Below are 24,537 nucleotides of genomic sequence, written 5' to 3'. Positions count from 1 at the left end.
ATTCTTTATTGTTATTAACCGTTATTATTGTTACTGTTACTGTCAATGTTACTGCTTGTTATTGGTCCTATCATTATCGTTAGTCTGGCATCCGGGATAGATAACATTATACTTGCACAGAGTCGCGAATCAGAAGTCAACGAGCGATCCCTGACTCGAGGATCTCGATCCACCGCTCGAGCACGATAAAGAATAATAAAACATGGAGTCCTCAGGGTCGACGAGGTCTTCGGGCGTAAAAAAATCCGCGAGCCCCCTTGAATTTACAAGAGTGAGTCAAACGAAACCTTCGAAACGAAGGAAACCGACTCGCTATAGTCTGCGTCGAATACTTTAACATCGAAAAATAATCTTTGACGTTTTTAACTATATGGCAGTGAAAATTATCACAACGAAAGAATATATATATATAAGAAAAAATATAAAATAAGATTCATATACGGTGTCTTTGAAGCAATCATCAGGTTTGCATTTGCTCGACTCTCGATTAAGAATTTCTTCAAGGACGCTATAGCACGATAACGATACGGTCAATTAATTAAATAATTTATTAGTCAACAACGAGCCAAATTGGGGCTCAGTAGGGATGAAGGGCTGCAAGGCCCAATCGTGGAGGCTCTGCGTAGCTGTGTCTGTATCTGCCAGGTGTAGGGACGATTTCTAAGGGTGGTCTGGCGCTATCGCGATCCAGACCTGGATATCGTTCGTGTTCAGAGAGTTCTTGGTACGTGGTGGTCCTGGCGCGCACTTTTTCGCGTATCTCCCGCACGTGGGCGCGGTCACGGAAATCCCGAGCCTGTGGACAGACACATTTTTAATTGAACCCCTTAATTTGTAATTCTTCAAGCGTATTATAGCTTAATTAGGTTTGGTAATCTTCGGTCTTCGAAAGTTGGAATTAAAATTAATTCTTGTTGCTAATATAACTATTTTTGTCACATCTTAACCAGAATCTGTATCTCGAATCTGACTCGTTACAAGGCAAGGGGTTGATCAAGTTTGAAAATTATTTGCAAATGCACTTATTCTAGGCAAGAGTTATTTGAATGTTAAGATGGAACTTTGTATATCTGTGAATGCTGTTAGAGCATTCTTGAAAGTTAGTTTAGAAGAAAATGTTGAAGATTTTAGAAGTGGTTAATGTTGGAATATAAAATTTAACACCGGGTGGTTGAAAAAGGTAAGTGTTTGATAATTTACGTTCCAACAAAGTTTACTCTTCTGTTGATAGTTTCTAACACAGCGTTCTACTTGTACGATAAAGGGAAGTTGACGTGGTATCATGTTTTTGTTTGCACCTCACAAGTTTTTTTTGCATTAACAAGTGGCACAGAATTTATAGGCAAACAACATTGTGGCAGAAGAAGATGAAGAAGCGTTCCCAGTGAACCATATGGACACGACAAGCAATTAGCGTTTTGTTGCAAGGTTCGAAGATAGTCTAGAGCTAAACTAAGAACAGGGAACATTCACTGGCGCTACTATGTAGGTGTTATATACAGGATTGCGATCTCTCGAGGATTTTTGAGATTAGAATTTAGAGCCAAAAAATCTTGAAAAATTAGAGCTTAAGGATCAGCAATCTTCAAAGATTGCAATTTTGATATTAAAAATCACCTAGCTTCCTATTTCTAAATTATACTAAACATTTTCCACTCCAAAAGAGTGAGCAACGATTAAAATTCTGAGCTAAAGAATCTTCAGAAATTAGAGCTTCAAGATCAGCAATCTTCAAAGATTGCAATTTTGATATTAAAAATCAGCAAGCTTCCTACTTCTAAATTATACTAAACATTTTCCACTCCAAAAGAGAGTTCCAAAGACCCTAAAGGCGAATCCTCAAAGATCAAAATTCTAAGGTAGTGAATCCTTGAAAATTAGAGCTTGGAGATCAGTAATCTTCAAAGATTACAACTCTAATATTAAAAATCACCAACTTTCCTGTTTCCAAATTATGCTAAACATTTTCCGCTCCAAATCTTCAAACATGATCATAACTTTGTCACTAAAACTCCAGAGCTACCTGGAAGTGAAGATTTCTCTTCAATGTTACAACTACATACTCCAAAATGGAGTGCTAAAAAAGGAGTCCTCGATAACAAGGTCGAGTTCAACGGCATGAAGCTTCGCGGAACGGTCGAAGAAGAGAGGCGAGGGGAGAATCAATGACCCTTACTTCTCTCGGATCAGCAACGTTCCTTTGATCTCGGAAGTCTCTTCCAACCGATGGGTTTTCGTAGAAGCTTCTCGGCCGAGGCCTCGAGACCTCTTGCTCTGGTGGGCGTTCCATCGCATAATGATGGGTTCGTGGCCGCGGTCGAGCCCTGTAAGAAATATCGTTCTCCCGTTCCGATACTTCCGAATGATTCCGTCTGATCAGGTGCTCGTGGCCGATCGTTGAACTGTTGCTCGCCGGATGCTGCCTGCCAGGCTGCTCCTCATGGCTCTGTCTCACCGACTCGATCCTGCATTGTCAAGAAAAAATCACGATAATTAGAATTTCATTTTATTCTATATTAATTTGTTTTTAAACAGAATAGTTGAAACTGCTCGATCCAGCATTTATAAAAAAAAAAAAATGACGAAATTTAGAATTTTATTTTATTCTTTATTTACTTTTTTTTAGAAGAAATTTTATTCGGTAGAAATTGCTATTTTCTTCTTTTTTTTTTTGGATGGACGTGCAACTAGAGAAGGGATTTTCTTTGTAATTTTTTAAGTAAATTCAGAAGCTATTAGAGCATTAAATATTACTTATTAATGGAAAGATCAAAGGAATTTTGTAGAATTTAGAATTTCAAAGCGCATTCAGGAGCTCGAAAGTTATTGAATCTCAGTATCAGAGTTTGAAGTGTCGCTAAATTTTCTAGGCCTGCTTAGAGGTGCACGAAACGTTTACATGGTGGTGAGGTAACGATGTGCCCCTTCCGAATTCGTTCCACTTGCCATGTGCCACTTGAGGCAGCCGTTTCTCGCGAAATAAATCGACAGGGACGTTTATCACGTTTCTCTGAACCTGTTGCAATAATCCATCCGCTGTGAAACTAGGAAAAGATCTAAACTATCTTCAGAGAAAACAATAATTCTCGAAAGAGGAAGTAAATTCAAAAGAATTCCTAGTATATATTTCTCATTCTCGTCTCATGTTCTGAATGAGAACTACTCTCTTCGACATCAATGGACCGAAGAAGCTAGGTGTTATCTACAAAACAATCGTCAACATTTCATCCATAATGCGCTCGAATCTGTTCGCCAGCTGGTCGGACAGCTTTTACTTGAGATTGACACCGGTGATTGCTGGCCCAAAACGAATGCCAGCAGAGAAAAAGCAAAGGCAACGCGTGGCCTTTTAAAACTAGTCTTTCTAGTCGGGCCGGAAGAAAATGAGACGCTCTGTCCGTCGAATCGATACTCTCTCATAATGGAATCGACGCGGATTCTCTTCTGGATTAGAAAACGAATACGAAGAACTGGTTAACGACGCCTGAAAGTTAAATTTTTTTCGTCCTTTACCCTGCTGTGAGCTGACAAAGAAAAATATTCAACCATTTTACGATACCTAAATCATTATGCGCTGCTGCAAATTAATGCAAAAATAGTCACCAAAAAAGGGATACAAAATTTCAAATATATTTAAATCGAACTTACTAAACAAGATTCTACAAATTTCAGCACTTCGAAACCTGTTTAAATCCTCCAAAAAATTTCTCACAACTCAAACCTACTCTAACCTAACAAAGAAATGCCATTTGTAAAAAGAACGGAATGTTGAATAATTTTACGATACCCGCTAATTCTCCGATCGAAAATTAATTAAAAAAATAATCTCCATGCACTGCGAGCAACACAACAATGATCCCAAATAAGGGATACAAAATTTCAAATTTTAGTTCATCCTCAAATTTCGACACCTCAGAAAAAGGATTCATAGGGCTCTCGTTTGACCGGAAAAGAAACGTTCAGCCATTTTGTGGCAGCTGCATTCCATCAGAGTACCCCCGTAAACTTCCATGACACACGAAGGTAAACAGAATGTCGCGAAAAGCAGCCTGGATCGTACCTGTGAGCGGGATGACTTTCAACTTCTCTCTGCCTCGAAAGGACAGGCCTGGCGATAGCCTCTCTCTCCATGGCTCTGAACATCTCCTTGGCATCCTGGAATCTCTCTCTGGGGCTGGTCACCTCGCCAGGGTTTACTCTTGGTTGGTATTGGGGGCTGGGTGACCGCTGCCGGAATTCCGGGGCTCTGCGACTTCTGTTGCAACCTGGTGAAACGCCTCTACTCATCTGGCTTGGCAATCTTTCCGGGCTTCTTGGTAATCTGGGCAGAGTTAAACTGGTCCCTGTCGTCTCTGGCTCTGGCAGGTAATCGTTCTCCTCTGTTGGCGCTCCCCAGTCGTCGTCTGAAATTAAGCAGAATGATTATTTAATGGGGGAGACTCGTGTAACGAGTCGAAAAATATTTCTTCCTTTTTTTTTTTGCTTAAATCAATAGCAATACGTCTGAAAAATATGTCTCTGAAGTTGTAGACTGAAATTCGAGGTATTAATAAGGCTACAGCAGATTTTAGTTCTGAATCCTTATGGCTACGATTTTCAAGTGTGAAAAGCGAATGTGTTAGTCACATTAAAAAATAAATGGGTACTCGGCTTCGGAGTATAAAAACAAAACTTGGAGGTAAAGGTAAATTGTTCTTATAAAAAACTGTCAAATTATTACGACTGAACAATAAGGAGAAATGTTAACTCCGCTGATGAAATGGCGTAATTGAAATTCAATTTTGGACAGGAATACAAACTTTTCGTTGACACTTACGACATGGAGCGGCTGAAAAGACAGAAACACCGCAGCTTAAATGTAACCAGGGAGGCTCAAACAAAAAGAATATTTCGAATAAGTCTCTGGAATAGTATACTAGCAAAAAACAGGTGTAAATTTATAAAAATTCTTACTTTTCAATACCTGAAACTTTAAACGCGTTTTTCTCGAAAGGACTTCTTTCAAATTGGCGTGCAGCATAACTGAAAAGTTTCCAATCAATTGACTTGTCCTGGTGCAAGTATGTAAATAAATAAATTTCGCTCTGGATGGACCTACAATTCTAACGATATTAATTTTAATTACGCTTATTGCATGATTAAAATGAAAATTTCTGTTTTTGCAAATTTAGGTTCATCTAGAGCGTAGTTTGATAAAGAATAGAAATCTGTATGAATTTTTTCTTTTAGGTGATTTTAACAGACGCTAGACTGTACAACGATTAACTACGTCGACGGTGAGGCCGCGGCAAAATGCCTCTACAGTTTATAACAGTCGAATTATTTTACACTAAAAAAAATATTTTCTACTCTTTTACACGTTGAACAAAATATCCGAAAAGTTTGAAAAAGATCTATTCGATAGTTTCTGAAGAATAAATTCACAAAGAGCACCTTATTTTTAACGAATTACACGAGTAACCCCCCTTAACCCTTTATCAGAGAATTAAAAAGGATTGTTTTTGTGGTAGAAATCAAATATTTTTTGGTATTCAATTGTATTTTGTATTGATTTGAATTTAACATTTATTGTACATACACTACCGGCCAAAAGTTTGGAATCACCGAGCATTGCAATTTGCACAAAAATTTCCAGAAAATAGTCAGCGACTTTGAGAATTTTTTATCATTCGAATCAATTGAGATGAGATAAATTGATAAATCTAGAATTGAGATGAACTTCAAATCTATAAAAAATTAGCAGCAGATTTAATATTGATGAAAAGTGGAAGGTGATACGTATATCAGGAGTGAAAGGGTTGAAGACATGTTTTTTCAATTCTAAATTAGAATTAGAATTTAAGAAGGTTAGGCTAATTGAACAGGTATACATACTCTTGGTACCCAAAGGGTTAATCAGACGAGAATGACAAATTCTTAATTCATTATTGAAGCAAAATAGATTTAATCTCTTATCTCCCAAAATGAATATGTACTTACAGTTCAGATACAACGAAACAGACGAATAAAAGATCCTGGTACGAATGGTGAATGAAAAGACGAAAGTATCAGAAACGCTTTTTCCAACTTTTGTCCATTCACCACCATCTCGATAACATTTCAAAGTTGTCTTTCGACCATAAAATCCATCATTCAAGAAAATAGAAAGCCATACACACGAACAATGAATCGAAGACATGAAACTGTACGAAGAATCGAGAGAGTCCAAGGTAAAAGCCGCAATTTCTCTTTTATCAGGTAACCTGTCACAACCTGTCGCCTTGTCCACCACGAGAACGAAGACGAAGAAGAAGAAGAAGAAGACCAGGACACTAACTATATCCATCTCTTTCTCTCATCAGAGAGGTCAGGAGGGTTTGAGAAGAAGCTGGAAAAAGACGAAGTGGAGACGAGACCGAAAGAGGAGGCCGGCTAACAGCTGGCCTGAGGCTGTGGACCGAGAATGCGGAACTTTGTTCACCGTGTGCTGTGTGTGACCTCCCACGAGGTCGATTTGCACGTGAATTCATCAACAGCATCCCTGGTGGCACACGTCGATCGTCGAACGTCGTCATTATCATCGTCAGCGGGATTCCAATGACGGTTATTAGCTAGGGACGCGAGAGAACTCTGGCACGATGGAGAGCGCTCCTGCATGGAAATGCGCCTTTCGAGAGCTATTCGTTTGCGCAACTACGCGGTGAACAGACGGAATGCCGCGGCGGGTAAAAGTTAAAAGGCAAAGAGCCTGGGATTCTTCTTAATACCATCGTACATCGAACGAGACTGAGGAGAGATCGAGCTACGTTTCTGTCGATTCGATTGATTTTTAATCGATTGATGTGGTAACAGTGAGTAAGAAAGTGAGAAATTTTTGTGGGTTCTGGAGACGAGTTTTCATGTAGCTCTGATAAATTTACAAGTTTGACGGATCTTAACTTTTCATGGGAAAACATTTGTATTGCCGAAGAAGTGTATCGACGTTGCTTCTTCGTGAAGTCTGATGAACTTACAGAATTGGTATATTAAAAATCTTATAAGAAGGGAGATTGTTTGGATTGTATAATATTCCATTGGAATTGTTCCTTCATAAAATACAAAAAATTCATCGAACCATCGAAGCAATTTATTTAAAAAACAAAATTGCTCGAACTTCTTAACCCTTTGTCTTATAATAACAAATCACACTCATGGTGCAAATTATAGTCGAAATTGTTGGATTATAAAGAGAAATGAGTATGTGTCTGTGTAATAGTAACGGCAAAAATAATCAACATACTGAGACAGATTAATATAAATATATATATATAGAAATAACATAGTAACCATCTGTTTAGTATGGGTGACGCTGATATGTTTTTTTTTTTCTCTCAGTGTCTTGTCTATGTTTGTTTGATCGCATAGCGACGTGCCTTCCTCGCGTATCAGAATAAAGAAGATTTATAATTAAAACAATATCTTTTATTTATTACCATAATTCTAACAGAAATATTACAAAAAAGTACTGTACTTGTAATAAACTAGTGATAAACTTAACTCTAATTTCAACTTTAAGTTATGCTTGAAGCTTACCAAACACAGTATTTTAATTTCTTTTTATCTAACATGGTAAAGGCACAACTGTAAATATCTAAGAAAAAAAAGTTCGTACAATTACATACATATATGTAACTCCAATGAAACTATATGAAGTAGCACATTACACTTGAATTGTCACAAAAAATCTTCTCCATAAATCTTGCAACAAAAAACACAGCTAAAACACAGATGAATTCTATTCTATCTAACGTACTAACGAGTGTTCAGGTTAAAAATGATCGAAATAAAGTGACACGTCGAGGGTGAAGTAGCCAACGAGCGATAAATTAATCGTCCTAATCGGTGGGCAGAATCTGGCAAGGCACGGGATAGTTTCACGCGATGCATCTCGCGCGAGAGGCGAGCAACGATCGTGAGCAAAGTGTGCCAGATCGCTTGCGGTCGCGAGCGCCGCTTATATGGAGATGCGAACGTGGAAATCGTGATCGGCTCGCGAGCCGTGTGTCCCCGAGACACCTGTTGCGAAACGGGTTCTTTCGTGGCCCGTAAAAGACCAGTGATATAACGAACCTAAGCTTTGACCCCTTCAGCTTCCACCATTTCTTCCGTATTGATCCTCAGGATTCGTTAAAATCCAAGTCTTGCCGTCGAATGACACAGAAATGGTGCAGAAATTTTGAGAAGCTTTTTCGAACAATGGACATTTAAAATTATTGAGCTTGGAAAGTGCAGAATTACAATTCGAAGAATGTAAAATTATAGAAAAGTGTGAAATTATATCTTGAACGACCAAATTTGTTGAAAAATTTAATTCAATTTTTTCTAAGGTCTGGTGAAAGTTTTGTTAGAGTATTTACAACTGATGGATATTCTATATTTAAGTGATTGAAAGGGTACCTACTCTAACCAATCACAATTTCATTTTTAAACAGAGAATTTGTGAGTTTTGAATTCATGGATCAAGATTTCGATTTTTAAATTCTGAGTACACTCCTTGACTGTGATAATAAGAAACACTGGGTGATCTCGCAGCTATCAAGTGGCCGCCAATTAAGGCCATTACCCATTGAAATAGATAAAAAGATTAAATCGAGCCGAAAATCCGGGAAAGATTAATAGCGAGCGTCCATAAAAAGTGGCACTGGTGAAAAGTGGCTTTAGTCGGTCAGTGGCACGTTCGGCTAGGAAACATCAGTAGCCAGATGAAAAATCGCGTAATTATCTAAGCGGCTGATGTACGCTCGCGTTCACGTCGTAAATCAGCCGAATGGCTCTCGATCTATTCGCGATTTAATTGAGTCGGATAAAAAAAGAAAGAGCCTGCTTGATACCTGGACAGATTTTCACTTGTAATGTTCACCATTTATTTCGTTCGATCTATTCGATCCTTCAGAAACACATGTAAATTGGACGGAGAACAGTGAGCAAACACTGTTTTATTTTCAAACTAAAACATCCAAGAGATACTTGAGGATTTCTAATAATTTTGTTCGATAAATCAACAACTCGGGGACAATTTCATTCGAGAAATTGAGGACACTTCGGTTTACGTAACGCCGAGAAATATTAATTCGAAGCTCTTCGAGATAATTTCATTCGAGAAATCAGGAAGTAAATTTGAGAGTGACAGTCTGTAGACACGAAATCAATTTAAGGTAATTTTATTCGCGAAATTAATAAGCACACTCTAGTGACACTTCGCAGATTCATTTGAACGTAAAAAAAAAAAACATCATTTTATAGCCTTTCAAATTAACTTCATTCAAGAAATCAATATTCATACTTCAATCACAGCATACAGACCCGAAATTTTCCGTCAACCTCAAAAAATACTAACCCATCTCAAGAACTTAATAACATAATATTCACATTGCAATTACCCTCCACAAGCACAGAAATCAGTCTCAATATCCATCCTGAGCCTTCCAAGAATAATTCTCTTCAACATCTAACCAATCACTCTCCTCAATAACCCTTTGCAGATCTCAATTCCCTTTAATTCTCAAACATTAGCTCTTCCAAACATCTCAAAGCGACTTGTCTTAAATAACCAAAAGCTCTAACCCAAAATCCTTTCAAATCTTAAAGAATTCAACATCTAGGTCTTGAAATCCTTTTAATTCCCAATAACTACCTATTTCAAATCTCTCAAAACGACTTATCTCAAACAGCCAAAAGCTCTAACCCAAACTCCTTTCAAATCTAAGAAAAAATCCATGAAAAAACCATCCAAAAATCCTCACCAGACCTTCCATGAATCAAGCACTGGCTAGATATGCAGTAGATACGCATTATCAGATGACAGGCATCGAATTAGCTGAGCACGAGGCAGGTAGACGGTAAGTCTTGTAGAGATTCCGGTAGCAAGGGGCCCGACACCAGGCCCAGAGTGTCAAAGCGGCTCGATTTTTGCCCGTTCGCGGCTTGTAGAATCAGTGAGACGTATGCGTGTGCCTGTAGGCTTGTACCTGCCGCAGACACGACGTCCTAACGGTATTCGTTCCACTGTAACAGGTGACCAATACCAACGTGTGTCCCCTCCCATCTGTACACGTAGTTAAAACACAGGCCCATGACTGGACACACACGTCCACCAGGGAATACCTGGGCTCGTACAATCTTCTTCTTCAACCTTCCTTTTTCTTCTTTTTTTTTTTTTCTTTCGCCTCTTTTACCCGCGAAATTTATTCGTTTATCCGCTATATAGGTCAGTCGTCCGTTAAAAACGTGTTCCTCAACGAACAGGCACCGCCCTGTGTGTTGAGAACGCGATGGCTGACTTTGAAGTTTCAATCTCTACCGGTGGAGATTGTTCAGTTTAATGCTGATTTATTGAGGATCGAGGAGACTTAACACGTTCACGACGACAGAGAAATTTACGAAATTCTATTGCCCGAGCAAATTTTACTAAAGTGTTTATTATCGTTGATACTTAATTCTTCAGTTTCTGACCTTTCCACCTTTTAAATATGTTTTTCCTTTTCATAGAATGTTATAAAATAATATGATGACCCACCGGAGGATCACGCTGTTTATTCGATCTTTTTTGTCACACATGCAATACTGACCCATCATTCTTGGTGGGTCACGTTGGCTAATAAGAGCATCACTGAATGATCCACAAGTGGGTCACACCATGTTGAACATGCTAAGGAAGGCAGAAAAGAAAGAGTTTTCGTTTGAAAATAGTGGCTTTAGAGTAGCAGATCGATGGATGATGATCTTTCGTATAGTTTCAAGTTGTTAGTGTATTTAGATAGGTGGCTAGATGAAATTCTTTCGCATCTTTTCAACAGTAGAATTGGAAACTGGTATAGAAAATTCTTAGTAGTGTATTATAATAAATCGATAGCAATGAAGTTGAATAATTGCTAGCTTTGTTACAGGAAACAGTACAATTTGATCAGTACCGAAAGGGTTAATTCACATCCTTGAAACGATTGCGAAACAAGGAAGCATGAACGATTCAAAAGGAGAATCGAATTGCGTTTCCAAAATCGCAACTTTCTCCGTTTCTCTGAGATATTCGAACGATTCCGTCGACGAAATTCCGTCGTCAAGCCGATCGAAGTGAAAGCAGCAGACTTTTGCGAATTCGTGACGTTAGGGCGACGTGTCTGCGATTCAGCTCGAGGAGCAGCGACGCGGAGAAGGAAAAATCGAGGGGGAACGAGCGTGAAGAAACGATTTTTCGTAGCTCGTCTCGTGAAACTGGGTTACCGGGTCGCCTTCCGCCCGGTTTTCTACGAGCAGCCGATAATATTCGAGGCGGAACGCACGCACGGCCACCTGTTCGCCCGGTAGAAAGCGTCCAAATTTTTGTCATCGTACAGACGATCTCTTTTTTTTCGATTTCGATCTTCGTGGTATCTTCGTTCTACTCGAGAATTTCGCTGAAAGTTTCACTTTTTCCAGGAAGAACACTTTTTTACACTTCTGAATGTTTCAATTTGAATGCCAATCTTCGAACGTGTGCCTCTCTTTTACTATTATAAATTATTCAGCTTCAGCTAACGTATGTATATAAGGGCGTCTTTGCAATAGTATTTGAAAGTGTTTTTTTTTTTTACAGTTAGCATTTCCAAAGACAATTTTTCTCAAAAATGAAGCCTCATATACAAAAATTGTGATGTCCACTTTCGACTTGTTTTTTTCGTAAGGGATCACCCATTTCCTGGTTGTAGCACGATTGCAGGGACACCCTGTATGCGATATATTAGATTGATCTTCGAAGAGTAGGTATCTACCACAAGTGTCTCACCTCACCTAACACCTCAGATAGTCTCCATTCAATTAATTACCAAGATTCCTATAATCTATCATATCCGACATTTCACCTTAATCTTTTTCTGACTCAGTTATTAACGTTCGATTAATATATCATTCCTAACGCTTCACATAATACTTATCGTCTCAATTATTAACATCTCACCCTTCAATTCTTTCGATATCCATTTCACCCCTATCTTATGACTTTTTAACGACTGTCTTTCTCAAACCTAGATATTCGTCGCTTTTAAAATTCGTTAAATGAGAAATTTGATAATCCTCAGATTGATAAACTAAAGTTGGAGTTCGAGTTACAATTCAAATTTATTACACACCTTTGTCATATCTTAACCATATTTTACACCACGTGTGTGACTTGATACTACTATGTGAACTATATTGCAGTCTACAATTTTTTCAAGGAAAACTGAAGTTAAAGTTAATGATTCTCGCTGGTCGGAGTAAAAACTCTGCATTCCACGTTGAAAAGAACCTCGACGGAAGGATTGTCACGCGACACTGTCGCCTAATTGCCGAGTGGGAAAGCTGTTGGAGCGTTTTCCTAGGAAATTAGGCGATCCAGCTGAACGCGTCATTACGCCTGCGGACGGTGATCTGATGCTGCACGAAAGTGAAAGTCTCCTTCTTGTTCCTGGTCCCTCCTCAGGAAACGATCCTTCTCTCCCCTTTGCTTCGAAACAGATGAACCATGACATACTGCATTTCCGCGAACCTAATCGCGTAGGACGTTCGTCAAACCACTTGGAAACTCTAACCGGTAGCCATTATTTGTCCTCATCAGAGTAGGAACTTGAATAATCCACGTGACTGGAGAGGATCGTAGTAAGCTGTGACACGAGGTGGAATCGAAGTGAAAGGAGATGAAATGCCACCTCTGTGTGTGTGTGTGTGTGTGTGTGTGTGTGTGTGTGTATGCCTACTTGTGTAAGAAATATATGAGGTGTTAGATACGATGGATTATTCGAAGATTAATTCCTTTGAATATCGAGTCTTGAGAGGAACAATGCAATGGTGGAAATAAACGATGACAATTCTTTTTCTAACCATTAATTTATCACTTAAAAAAGAATCAGAGAAATAAAATGATATCTATTCTAGTGAACGACATTTTTGAAAGCAACGGAATAAAAATTCTCCCAACGAGTATGTACTTGCGTCAAAACCATTGCAAAACACGTTGAATCACGCGCGAAATAATGAACCATCGGCGTATGTGGATCACGATTCGAATCCTGAGTATAATTATACATTACAAAACAACCACTCGATGTTCCTTTAATATTTCCTCGCATAGGAAAAAGATTATAAAATGTTTGAAAAAGTATCATACTTGGATCTGGATCGACGATGAAAAAGGATCACCGGTTGATCTAACGGTGATAAAACGCGAATTCGAGGTATTAAACAACCATGGTGCGTGTGTGTGTGTGTGTGTGTCGTTTGCACCACAGTCACGGTTTGCACCGCGTTCACTCGCGCTTTTCATTCACAATAAATTTCACACTTGTTCAGCATGACTATCGAATCGCTGTGAACAGTGTAACAACGTGCACGCCTTCTTCTGTCGTAATTCCCCCCTAAGCGCTATTTAACATGGCCTTTCGTTACGGAACCGAAGTTTCGACGTCTTGTGCGACATCACTCACGAATAACCAGCGATAAATTCGCTGATATTTTCGTGGGTGATACACGTGACTCATCCTTTGAGAATCTTGATCGAGATCATGGAGGTTAGGTACAAAAAATGGCTCGAAGTTTTGGTAGATTCCGTGATAAGTCATACTGAATTAACCGACGTGACTTCTTTTTATAGCCTGCTAAGTGCGAGTCGTTCTTTAAGGAAATTAGATTGGAAGATGTATTACCGTGAAGTGAATTATTGCGTAATTATTCAGGAATTAAATTACAGAGGCAACCTATCTGTAAATCTTGCAGACGAGGAGATGTTAGGGTAGCTAAGACATTTTTCGGACCAAGTTAGATCTGCAGGACCGAAGTAGCCGGGTTCACTTTATCGCTGAATGAAGGAAAGAAGAGGAAGAAGATAATGGAGAATATAAGATAAGAATTGGACACAGAGATCTGCATATCTTGATTCACGATAAATCTTCCATTTCAGAAAAAGATTCAAGAGGAATTCCACTATTCTACAATCCAATAATAGCAAAAGTTTTTTAATTGACAAAAAAGAAGATATAATCGACTTACCGGAGGACGAATCTCTGGAAGGTCTCGAAGGTCTTGGACCAAGAGGATGATGGCTCTGATAGGGCGGAGGCGTCGCGGCGCTGTCCGAGCCAATTCCACTGCTGGCCGCGCTCCTCGTGCCGCCTCTGTCAACCGTAGTACTACCACCTACGATCGTTTGATTCAGGCAACGTCTGAACTCTATCCCGGCCAGATTGCCACGGTGTCTGTGCATCGTATCGTAATCCCGCGGGGGCAGAAGAATCGGGCCCACGTCATTGTCCCCTGAGTTGCCTCTGCCTGAAACGGAATAAGCGTCTCGTCTCATCCCCCTTTCTCATACCATCGCTTTGTCTCTGCTATCTCGAGTGAAGATATTCGAGGTTGTCTTTACATTTGTATCTTGCACATTATCTCGAATCTGTGCTTGTATCTTCGTACTCTGGAGATATCAGCTGCAGTTGCAATTACAGTTTCGGTAGTTAAGATGCAGCCGCGATTCTTCTCGTGCACTTGACCTTTTGTAATTTGGGTTGAAATTGAGGTTGTGATCGCGTTTTTCTGCATCTTTCTATTTGAAGTTGCAATTGCAATTTCATAACGTTTACTGTAGTTCGAATTTACGTTGAAATTGTTTGCATTTTCGTAATTGAAATTGCATTTATAGTTTTGTTATTTAGGCTTCAGTTAGAATTTTAACCGTTGTTGAACTTTTTGAATTTGAAGTTGCAACTGTAGTTGCACTTTTGTAAAAAAAATTGCACTTTTACAAGCTTAAATTGAACGTACAAATTGCACAGGCAACTACAGTTGCGCTTATTGATATTTTTAGGAGTTTTAATTCCACTTACAAATTGCATAGGCAATTGCATTTGCGCTAATACCTTTTAAATGCATATAAAAGTGCAATTTTGTTCGTATTTATATTTTCTGGCGTATATTGAACGAGTTCCATGTAAGAAGTAGCTTTCGAAAGGAATATTTACCGAGCTTGGCACGCAACTCCGCAGCCAGGGACTCGTATATCGTGGTCGTTTGCACGGAATCGTGTCTGAGCTCGCCGCTGCCCTCTGATGACTCCGATTCCCTGGTGCTCCTACCGTCGCTGCCTAAATTACTACGGGCCCTGCCTTCCAGCGAGTTGACCCTGGCCAAATTGTCCGTGTGTGACGCCAGTGCTTTCAACTGGCCCCCTAACAATTCGGCTGTTTCGACGGAGTCGCATCTAGATTCAGAAAAACGCAACTCCTTAAAGAAGAGATCTTAATCTACGTTAAAGAAACTTTTTAAACGTTGAAATTCAATAAGAAGGAGGAAAAATTCTTTGAAAGCTAACTAGCTGACAGAAAACTAAATGTTAAAATGTAGAAGGGAATAAGTTTCAGGGTAGACAAGAGCAAAACTTATTCACTAGAGTAAAGAAGAGAATAGAATAGTAGAACAGCCAGCTTTCTAATTAAATGAAATTTCTCGAATATTTTACGAGGTACTCGTCGAATTCCCCGGAACTCGACAAGTTCAAGGAGCAGAGTACTCGCGTGTCAAGCTTATAATCGCGGCACGTCGATTTAATCTCGCGTTCCTCGTTACCGAACCCGACCGACTTTTAATTTCTAATCAGCCGCCATTATGGTAGCGCGCGATACTCGATCCACGCGGCCCTTATTATTTCCCGTGAACTCGACAAGAAATCGCGGCCAACGAACGATCGCATCGCACGAACACGAAGCCGCACGCGTGTTCCCGAATGAACCATTTACCTGGTTCCGATCAGAAACCGCCGATTCATGAATTCAATAGACGATGTTGTATAATACGCGGCTCCATTACGTGGTGGAAAATTATTACAGTGTTACAAGACAAGAGAAGAAACGTGCTCTTCTCACGGGATGAAAAAATACCGAGTAATCTCGTTCCCAATGCCAAGGCTGTGGTATTAGCATGTGCGAACTACCGGCTTACGAACGTTATTAGTTACTGGTAGGCCCGTTAGAATCGTGCTGATGTCGTTAATTAGCGGATCGAGATCGTTTTCCGACGCTATAGGATCTGGTCTTCGAATAGAGTAGCCGTGGAGGTCGATTCAACCACTCTGCAGGCATGTAAAAAATGCTAAAACCATGGAAGATCTCATCATACCGTTTGGTGAACTCACTGACATCGAATTAGTGGAATTAACGAGCCCACTGATGTAAATTACAATGGTTCCAGCGAAATTTATACTATGAAGTAAAGATTGAAGATCTTAATGCTAGGAAAAAGATTGTTTAAAAGATTCTCGTCATCCAAGGTCACCAATGACCCACTAAATCACCACTTAATTACTCTACTGTCCCACCACTTACTCTATTTTTACAAGTAATTACTGTACTGTGCCATTTCTGGTGTATAAGCAACAGGTGGACGCAACAGGTGGTTTGAAGTGGGGGAAGCACACCCATTAGCGGTGGGGATGCGACCTTGGGCGACTGAAATCTCGACTCAAGCTATAATACTCGATCTTCCAGTAACCTGTAAGCGTGAACGTGAACTGGATTGTTCGTAGTGCACAGCCGCCAATACCGCATGTCCAGGCACTAAATGCTTTACGGCCGACCTCGTCGAACCGCCAGGATGGACCGTCTGTATAATCTTCAACCCCTTGTTGCTCACCTGACAATCGTAAAACACGGACGATCAGCTGTAGGCTTAATAAGCGGACTGTTTTAACGGTGGTTTAACGCGCGACGGCGCGAGGTACGCGGCCGCGGAAACGCAACGTTGTTCGTTGTACTAAAATGCAAATTCCTCGTGCCACTTCGCCGAGATGAGCATCGACGAGTCTCCTCGATTTTATGCTTCGAACGAGGACTGTTCACGAGGAGATATTGCAAAGAGCATCGATGTTTCTGGCCAATTATGGTTTCCAAATTTTTTAATCTTCCTTCGAATTTCGTTCCGGGCAATTCCAGCGTGATTAATTAATTTTTTATACCTTTTTAGCTGCTCTTGTCATTTAGATACAAGGAGTATATTGTGGAAAAGTATTCGTACGTGCATAATTCTGAGTGCAACTGCGAATTATGAATATACTTGCATCTATAAATTTGTTAACTGAACTGTAATTAATACTAATTCGATTCTGACGATTGTTCCGAGCAAATGGAGTACGATAAGGTATTATCATTCGATGAACGAGTTTATAATTGAGAAAGGAATGCTTTCCCCGTAACAATACCGCGTTCCCCATGTACAACCGCGCAAAAACGTGGTTTTCTTTTGGAAAGCAAATAATAACAGCGGAACGATGAAAGTGAACATGATATTACGAAAAAAAAATGGTACTTTCTCTATTTTACGATCCCATTTTTAGCAACCTGCGTATAAGCATATTGATAGTTATATTGCTCGCCCCCAGGCGTTGAAATTACCACCACGTCGTTTCATTAGCGGCCACGAGGAGCCATTGCGATGTCGATGAGTAATCGTCTGATTTTCGACGTGGGTCGTAAAATTGATCGTAATCCTTTTCCAGGAAAAAACAACCAACAAGTTTCATAAATAAAAATATTAATTTTTTCATCTGGTTCCTTTAAAAAATGGCAAAATATCTTCGATTTCTTAATCCTCCATGGATTAAACTCTTTGAAATTTTTTTTCAAAATTCGAAACATTGTGATTTTGAAAAATGATCACCTCCGAAATTGATTTCAAACGAAACACTTTGCGATATAAAAAATCTACAAACTCCAAATCGAATATTTCGCAATTTTAACGCTATAAACAAAGTCGGTTAATATACAATTTCCATGATTTTCGCAAGAATTTCTGTCCACGCGACGAACAAACTAGGAATTGTAAGAGAATTGCAAAATCCAGACCCTCGAAGGTGGCTTGTTTTGTTCAGATGGACGAACAATAATATCCATCCTGTCCTCGTGTCTGCGGTTTCGACGAAATCGCCCGCAGAAAATAACATGGAGCAATTTTCTTGCTCCACAGCGAGAGACAGGCTGTTCGCGAAAATTCGGCGCGCTAAAATATTCTCAAGGCAAGCGATCTCTCGCAACGAGCTGCACGAGCAATTACACTTGCACAACAATTAGGCGGGCCTCGCGTGATTTCGTAATATACTTTTCTTTTTGCTGCGTATTTTTCTTCTTCTTCTTCTTTTTTTGTTTTTGTTCCACGACGCACATGCCCTCCGGCGAATTAACACGTCAGAGTTAAATCTACGCGAAACGACGTCCATTAAGATTCAACCTGATGATAGAGAACGCCATTGTTTTCCAGGCGATAGAGCTTCGAGAAGCCAAATTGCCATCGGATGCTCCATGGAATGTTAAATATGTGTTCTTTTTTCTGATTGGAAGTTGTTAAAGATCTTTGCTTTCTTTCGAGGACTATTACTTTACAAAGCCTGCTTATATTATTATAATTCTTATGTTTGAATTTTTATTGCATTTTTACCGAGCAAAGATTAAAGTTTTTTAAAGATTATAGAATTTTTTATAAATTCAGTCTTCTAATATACTTTGAAGAGAATTTTGATTTTATTTACGTTTAATAAAAAGGAATCCCTCTTATCCTTGAGGACACAGCTATAGATTATTGAAGGCTGACAGAGGAAGCGAAAATGTGTGAAATGATTTTTCAAAATTCACTCCTTTGATATATTTTCAGGAGAAATTATAAAATGTTACCAGTGACTCCAAATTATTCTGGATCAAAATAAAATATTCTTTTTTCTTATAAATTTTCTCCCGGTGATTAAGTGGAAAAGAAGTACTGTTAAATGATCGCATGCAAGATTTCGTGTACGTAAACAGCGATTTTCTCCGGAATCACGAAATAACAAGGCGCTTTTTAAATCTTCGCGTGCAACCCCCTTGGCGAATTTCGATTGACATGCAACGGGAATGTCGAGCAACATGTCAACTTAACGGTCGCGGTACAATTTCGGTGGCATCCGTTTATTTTCTCTTTCCCATATCGAACACACCGGATGTATTAGCGTCGTGCTCGTTTCTCCTAACATTCGGGTCAACGAATCATTTATTACGCTTATCTAATTAGCCACACTCCATTGGTACCTCTTATTAAATCATATGGAACGAATTATGTATGTGACCCTGGGAAATTCTTGGAGAAACCTGACGTTCTTTTCTTTTTTCTTCTCTACGTACACATAATATTGTATTACGTCTTTGTTATCGATATCTATTTCAATTGAATGAAAAATGACGGTGATTAAGGGTGGTCAAAAGTTCATCGAAAGTTCATTTGATGAGAAACCGTGTAGAGTTTCTTGACAACGTTCCAGGAATCTTTTCGAACTTTCTGATGCAACAATTGCTCGTGGCACGTTTTCGTAACAACATAATCTAGGTTTCGAGGGGATCGAAGCGAACGAAACTTTCCTAGGAGCAACACGGAGCGAATTTTAAGAGAGGCACATCCGAGTGGATCTTTCCTTCTTGTATATATTCGGAACTCTCACCTTAAACAAAGATCCATGCGGTGAAAATGTTTGTAGAATAAAATATTCTTAAAATAATTCCTCCATTTCTGTATTTTCGAATTCTTACCATACTTAGAATTCTTAAGTTGAATTCTTTCGTTGAAGGATTCCAAAAATAATGTTTCCTCCGCAGTTTTTTACATTTTCTTGATACTTTTTATATTTTTCAAGCATGCTTTTAAAGGCAATCCTCCACTACCAACTTTTTCTAGAAAAAGAAAACCTCCACCGTCAACTCTTCACGCTTTTTTCACTCTTATCTCCCCAAATAAAGAGCCACTCCGAAATCTCAATTCCACCCACGATCCCACGATCTAGAACTCCAAATAACACTCGAACGATAAACCTCCAATCTCGTTCCACCCTAAAGCTGGCCATCGTCAATTCCCGAAACGAGGATCCCCGTAAAATTTAGCCATCAAACGCACAAAATTTACACATCTGTCGTTTAAATAACTTGTTTTCGTCTGCTCGATCCACGGAAGGCCGTAGACGAGCCATTAATACAAGGTCCAACCCCTCTTTCCACCTTTCGAGGAGGAATTTCATGGAAACACACGAGCGTTCCCAAGGAAGCTGATAAAACGTCGGTGAACAGGTCGAGGCCTGGTCGATTCTGGTATGTAGGCTGAGGTTATAAATCGATGATTTTTATTCGTCCTGTAGACTGCTTTCACTAGTGGTAAACGATGAAACTCACGCACAAGAGGTGAGTTAAACTCCCCTTTTTCAAAGCCAGGATAATTAATTCGTCGTTTTTTCGCGTATATTTTCGGCCACGAAACCGGGTCTCCGAAATGGTACCGCTCACCTGTAGCGTGACCTTGAAAGGCTCCTGAAGCCGTTCTCGCTCGAGCAGGTAAGCTATGGCACCGGGCATCGCGTCCACCCCCTTGGCCTCCCTCGCGCCCAGGTACCAAACGTAGTACGAGCTCTTCTTGACATCCTTGCTACTCCTCAGACGCAGGGCCATCACTCACTGTTCCATGAAAGAAAATGTACACTCTTCGTTAATCTCGGTAGCTTTGGGCCCTGTGAAGGTTTTCGGTTCAAGAGGATTGAAAGGAGGAAATTTATGATTTAAAATTCATTGTTTGATGAAAAGAGAGAGTTCATTCTTAGTATTTTCGTTCGGTGGAAATTCGAGGATGAAAAGTTCGTGATTTATTGTAGGTTTGGAATTGAAGAGGATTGAAAGGAGAAAATTTATGACTTAAAATTCATTGTTTGATGAGCGGGGCAAATTCATTCTTGGTATTTTTGTTCTATGGAAATACGGGTGATGAAAGGTTTGTGATTTATTTAAGAGTTCATGGTAAATTGGAAAATCTTTGGAAAGGAACATTTTGAAGTAACTTTGATAGAAGAAAAGTGATGGTGGTTCAAATGAAAGATATAAGAATTTTCAATTAACAAATGGTTCAAGTGAAGAAGTAATTCCAATTCCACTTCGAAGTAATTCCAATAGATAGAAAACGAAGTGAAATAGAAAATTTGAAACCAGTTCAGAGATTGACAAGGTATTGGACCAAAGAAAAAACATCAGCAGTACCAAGCAACGTCTGCTTGTATTACACGTATATTAAATAAAATCGAAGGTCCTCGATGGTTATGCGTTACTCGAGTACCTATATATCTCCTAGAATCGAGGCGATACGTTATCTTTCACCGTGACACGTTAATTACTGAAATAATCTTGTATCCTTCTTATTGGAAACAGCGCGACCATAACGTTTCCCTATTGCAAAAACGTCGATTTTCCACGAAGCAGGCTCGCAGCCATGGCTGAACGACGACGAACACGAACACGGCCTGTCTGTTCATCCGCTTCCTCAATTACTTTCACGCTTAAACCCGTTTTCTACGTTAACCGTCTCGTGAGGAGGAATCGGTTCCCACCGATCTGCATCGGCGTCGATGTTCGAGGCGAAAATATCACAGGAACCGGAACGGAGCCGCTTTCAGGATCAATGTCGACCTCGCGTCGCGGATTATCGATCACCTTATCCTCGGTTATACGCTGATTTCGATATCTTTAATGCGATTATTCGCGTACACGACGAATGGTAGTGCAGAATATTGAAATTTCATGAAAGCTTCTGGAAGAATTTCGATGAACTCGAGATATCTTGAAATTGTAGAATCTCTGAAAGAATTATGATTCTATTTATATGATATCTCTAAAGAATTGTGATTCTATACTTATGGAATCTCCGAACAAAATTTATGAGGTAGTTTAAATCTGAAAAACTGTCGAAGCATGTCGAAGCCTCAAAGATTCTCTCCAGGAAATCAGTACTTAAAAATATTGTTCTAAGATAAACAGATACACTGAATCAACTTTTTTTAACATTACTCCTCATCAGACTTTCATAGTTTTCACTCAGCCATAGTCAATTAACTGATTAAACAGGCGTGAATCCACGTCGAACGCACATTTCTTTTTTCAGATAAAATGATATCGTTCGTTTCTATTATCTTCCACAACGAATCGCGATTAACGTAATCGTAACTTCCTCGAGAACTGAAAATATTTTCGTGAAAGATGGACGCGGTCGAGGCATGCAAAACTGTACACGATACTGCTTACGGTATAGGTTTGTTCTCTTTATTTATGCATTACACGCGTTTCGAAATCTTATACGCTCGCGTGTAGCCGTAAATACGTAATAGGTTCGCTTTACCTACGGCCACGGCATCGTTTACCGCAAGAGTTATATTTCTTTTCACAATAAATCGCGTTCTGTTATTCGACTACCACCGTATCGTACGTTTAAATCCTCGATTATCTGTCTTTTGATGTCTATATCGAATTACAATCATTTTATTCTTAACAGAAAGATAAAGAATATTCGAATTTCAAAGGAGACTTAAAGTTGAAAGAAATTTATGTACTATTGAACGAAGAAAGACAAATGAGCGATTAATTGTTCCGGTATTAGATAGTGGAAACGTCTCAATGAATGGAAATTACGATCGCTTAGAGGTTACAAAACCGCGATTACTCGAACGTTTCGAATTAAACGCGCCAATGCAAGAATCGCAACTTTCGAATCTGCCGCTTTCATCACTCCGCCGGAAGTGATTAGCTTCGAATTTCTTCGACATCGCCGTTTGCCATTTAATCGATTATTTCACCTCAAAATTCTATTTACTGTAGTAGAACAAAAGTTGTAGAACAAATGAAAGAAGTAACTTCACATAGTTTCATTTTACTTTATTCTTTATTCTCTTATTCAATCTTCAAAAATTTTCAATTCATAAAATTCACACCTCGAACTTCCTTAAAAATGACCGTCTTCACAATGGAAATAAAAAAGAAGAGAATTAAAAAAAAAAACTTATCACCATAGAACGGACACTTAAAAAAAAAAAAAATTAACGAACGATCGTCCAAAGATTGACTCCTAAATGACACCTCGAGCTTCTTCCGAGAAGAGAAAAGAATTGTGAAAAAAAAAACTGATCACCATAGAACAGACACTTTTAAAGGAAAGACGAATTCATGGTCGTCCAACGATTAACTCCCAAATGACACTTTTATTGTGACAAAATTACGATTACCATAGTGCATCATTTTCTCGAGCAACGCATAAGATCGAGCTTTGAGAAAAAGTGAATGAAAAAAAAGAAGGGACTGACCGGCAGCAAACGGGTCCGGGATGCTCAGAGCTCGCGGCGTTTTTCGCAGGAATTAAGCAACACGGCGGAGATTCAACGGGTCTTCGGTAGGCAGACAGCGGCAGCGGCGGCGGTGGCGGCGGGTTTCGGAGGCGAGCAGAGGAACAAGTTGTACGGTACGTACGACCCACGTACTCTCTTGCAGCATGCACTTCGCGTCTCTATACTCGTATATCTATATCTATGTATATATACCTCTACATGCACAACGAATCCTCCTAGCAAGCACACCACCGACAAAAGAAGCTCGCTTCGATCTGACAGCTGCGCTTCAGTTAGTCCCAGTATCACTTTTCCACGCTTGTCCTCTTACATACACACGTTCTCTTTTTTATATACAACAACTTCTCAGCTTCGACGAACCAACGAAACAAGAAAACAATAAAAAAACGGAACAAAAAAGAGAAATAGTATAATATATCTAGTCTTGTTAATGAAGTTCAATGAACAAACAGAACAACAAACACCTGAGCTTGTAAAGGTAAAACAACACGTAGAAGTAACGTTAGAAATCCAGAAAGGTGTCGCTCCGCCAAAGGGTTCACTCGTCAACGACACGGCGCGTGTGCTTTCGCGCGTACCTAACCATCACGGGATACTGACTCCACTTGCTGGAAATCCTCCGCGAAGAGCTCGAGTGAAACGCGGACGAAGGGAGAGTGAGCAAGAAAAAGAGAGAGAGAGAGACTGTTGAGTCGAGGTTGTGCGTCTGCCTCGTTCGACCGGGGCCCCTCTCTCTTTCGTGGCCGTTTCGATGGGGCCCGATCCTCTCCTCTCTCTTTCGGACGAACCGCCGCCACACCTTGCCGCACGAGATCGACTCGCGTAAACTCGCGTTCCCAGCCGGCAGCCTCGGACTAACCGGACGGTTTTCTGTCCTGAATTTTAGTCCCGGGGCCTAGTGTACGACGGAGACACCACGGCTATAAGACAGAGACAGAGAGTCGGTGGGGGGAGTAAGGGTGACGATAGTGGGGGAAGAAACGGGCCCCTTCTCCTTTCCCTCTTTCTTCGTCTTTCTCCCACCAGTGGAACTGCTCTCTCCCTGACTGTTTTAGTCTCTGGAGGATGGCAGGTTAAGAACCATGGGCAGGTAGAGAGAAGGCCCATTGATTAGCGATGGAAACGACATGCAGCCGTGGTGTCGATTGCTTGTCGGCTTTTTTTCGACATCCTTCATGCGTTATCGTGTCGAGTTTTGTAAAATTCGATTTGCTGGATTGGTCAATCCATGTGTATATATTCTTTTTTGTAATTGGTATTTGGACACAGATTGGCTTGGTATGAATATTTAAAATATTCTAAGTTAAGATACTTGTTGGTAGGATACTGTAGGACATATGTATGGTATACTGGTTTAT

General features: G+C 39.8%; 1 protein-coding gene across 1 annotated transcript; it reads right to left on the bottom strand.

Annotated features, from left to right (window-relative positions):
* Nucleotides 1-577: 577 nt before the first annotated feature.
* On the bottom strand, nucleotides 578-20,468 carry LOC108572458. Its single transcript, XM_017934698.1, is given in 8 exon segments — nucleotides 578-796; nucleotides 2,177-2,465; nucleotides 4,061-4,403; nucleotides 14,017-14,295; nucleotides 14,982-15,220; nucleotides 16,507-16,540; nucleotides 16,542-16,647; nucleotides 20,307-20,468. Coding segments are annotated over 8 exon segments (1,671 nt in total).
* Between the last annotated feature and the right edge of the window lie 4,069 nt (nucleotides 20,469-24,537).

Source organism: Habropoda laboriosa, unplaced genomic scaffold (genome assembly GCF_001263275.1).
Source record: "Habropoda laboriosa isolate 0110345459 unplaced genomic scaffold, ASM126327v1 scaffold65, whole genome shotgun sequence".
NCBI classification, from domain to species: Eukaryota; Metazoa; Arthropoda; class Insecta; order Hymenoptera; family Apidae; genus Habropoda; species Habropoda laboriosa.
This window is presented reverse-complemented; position numbering and strand designations above follow the sequence as displayed.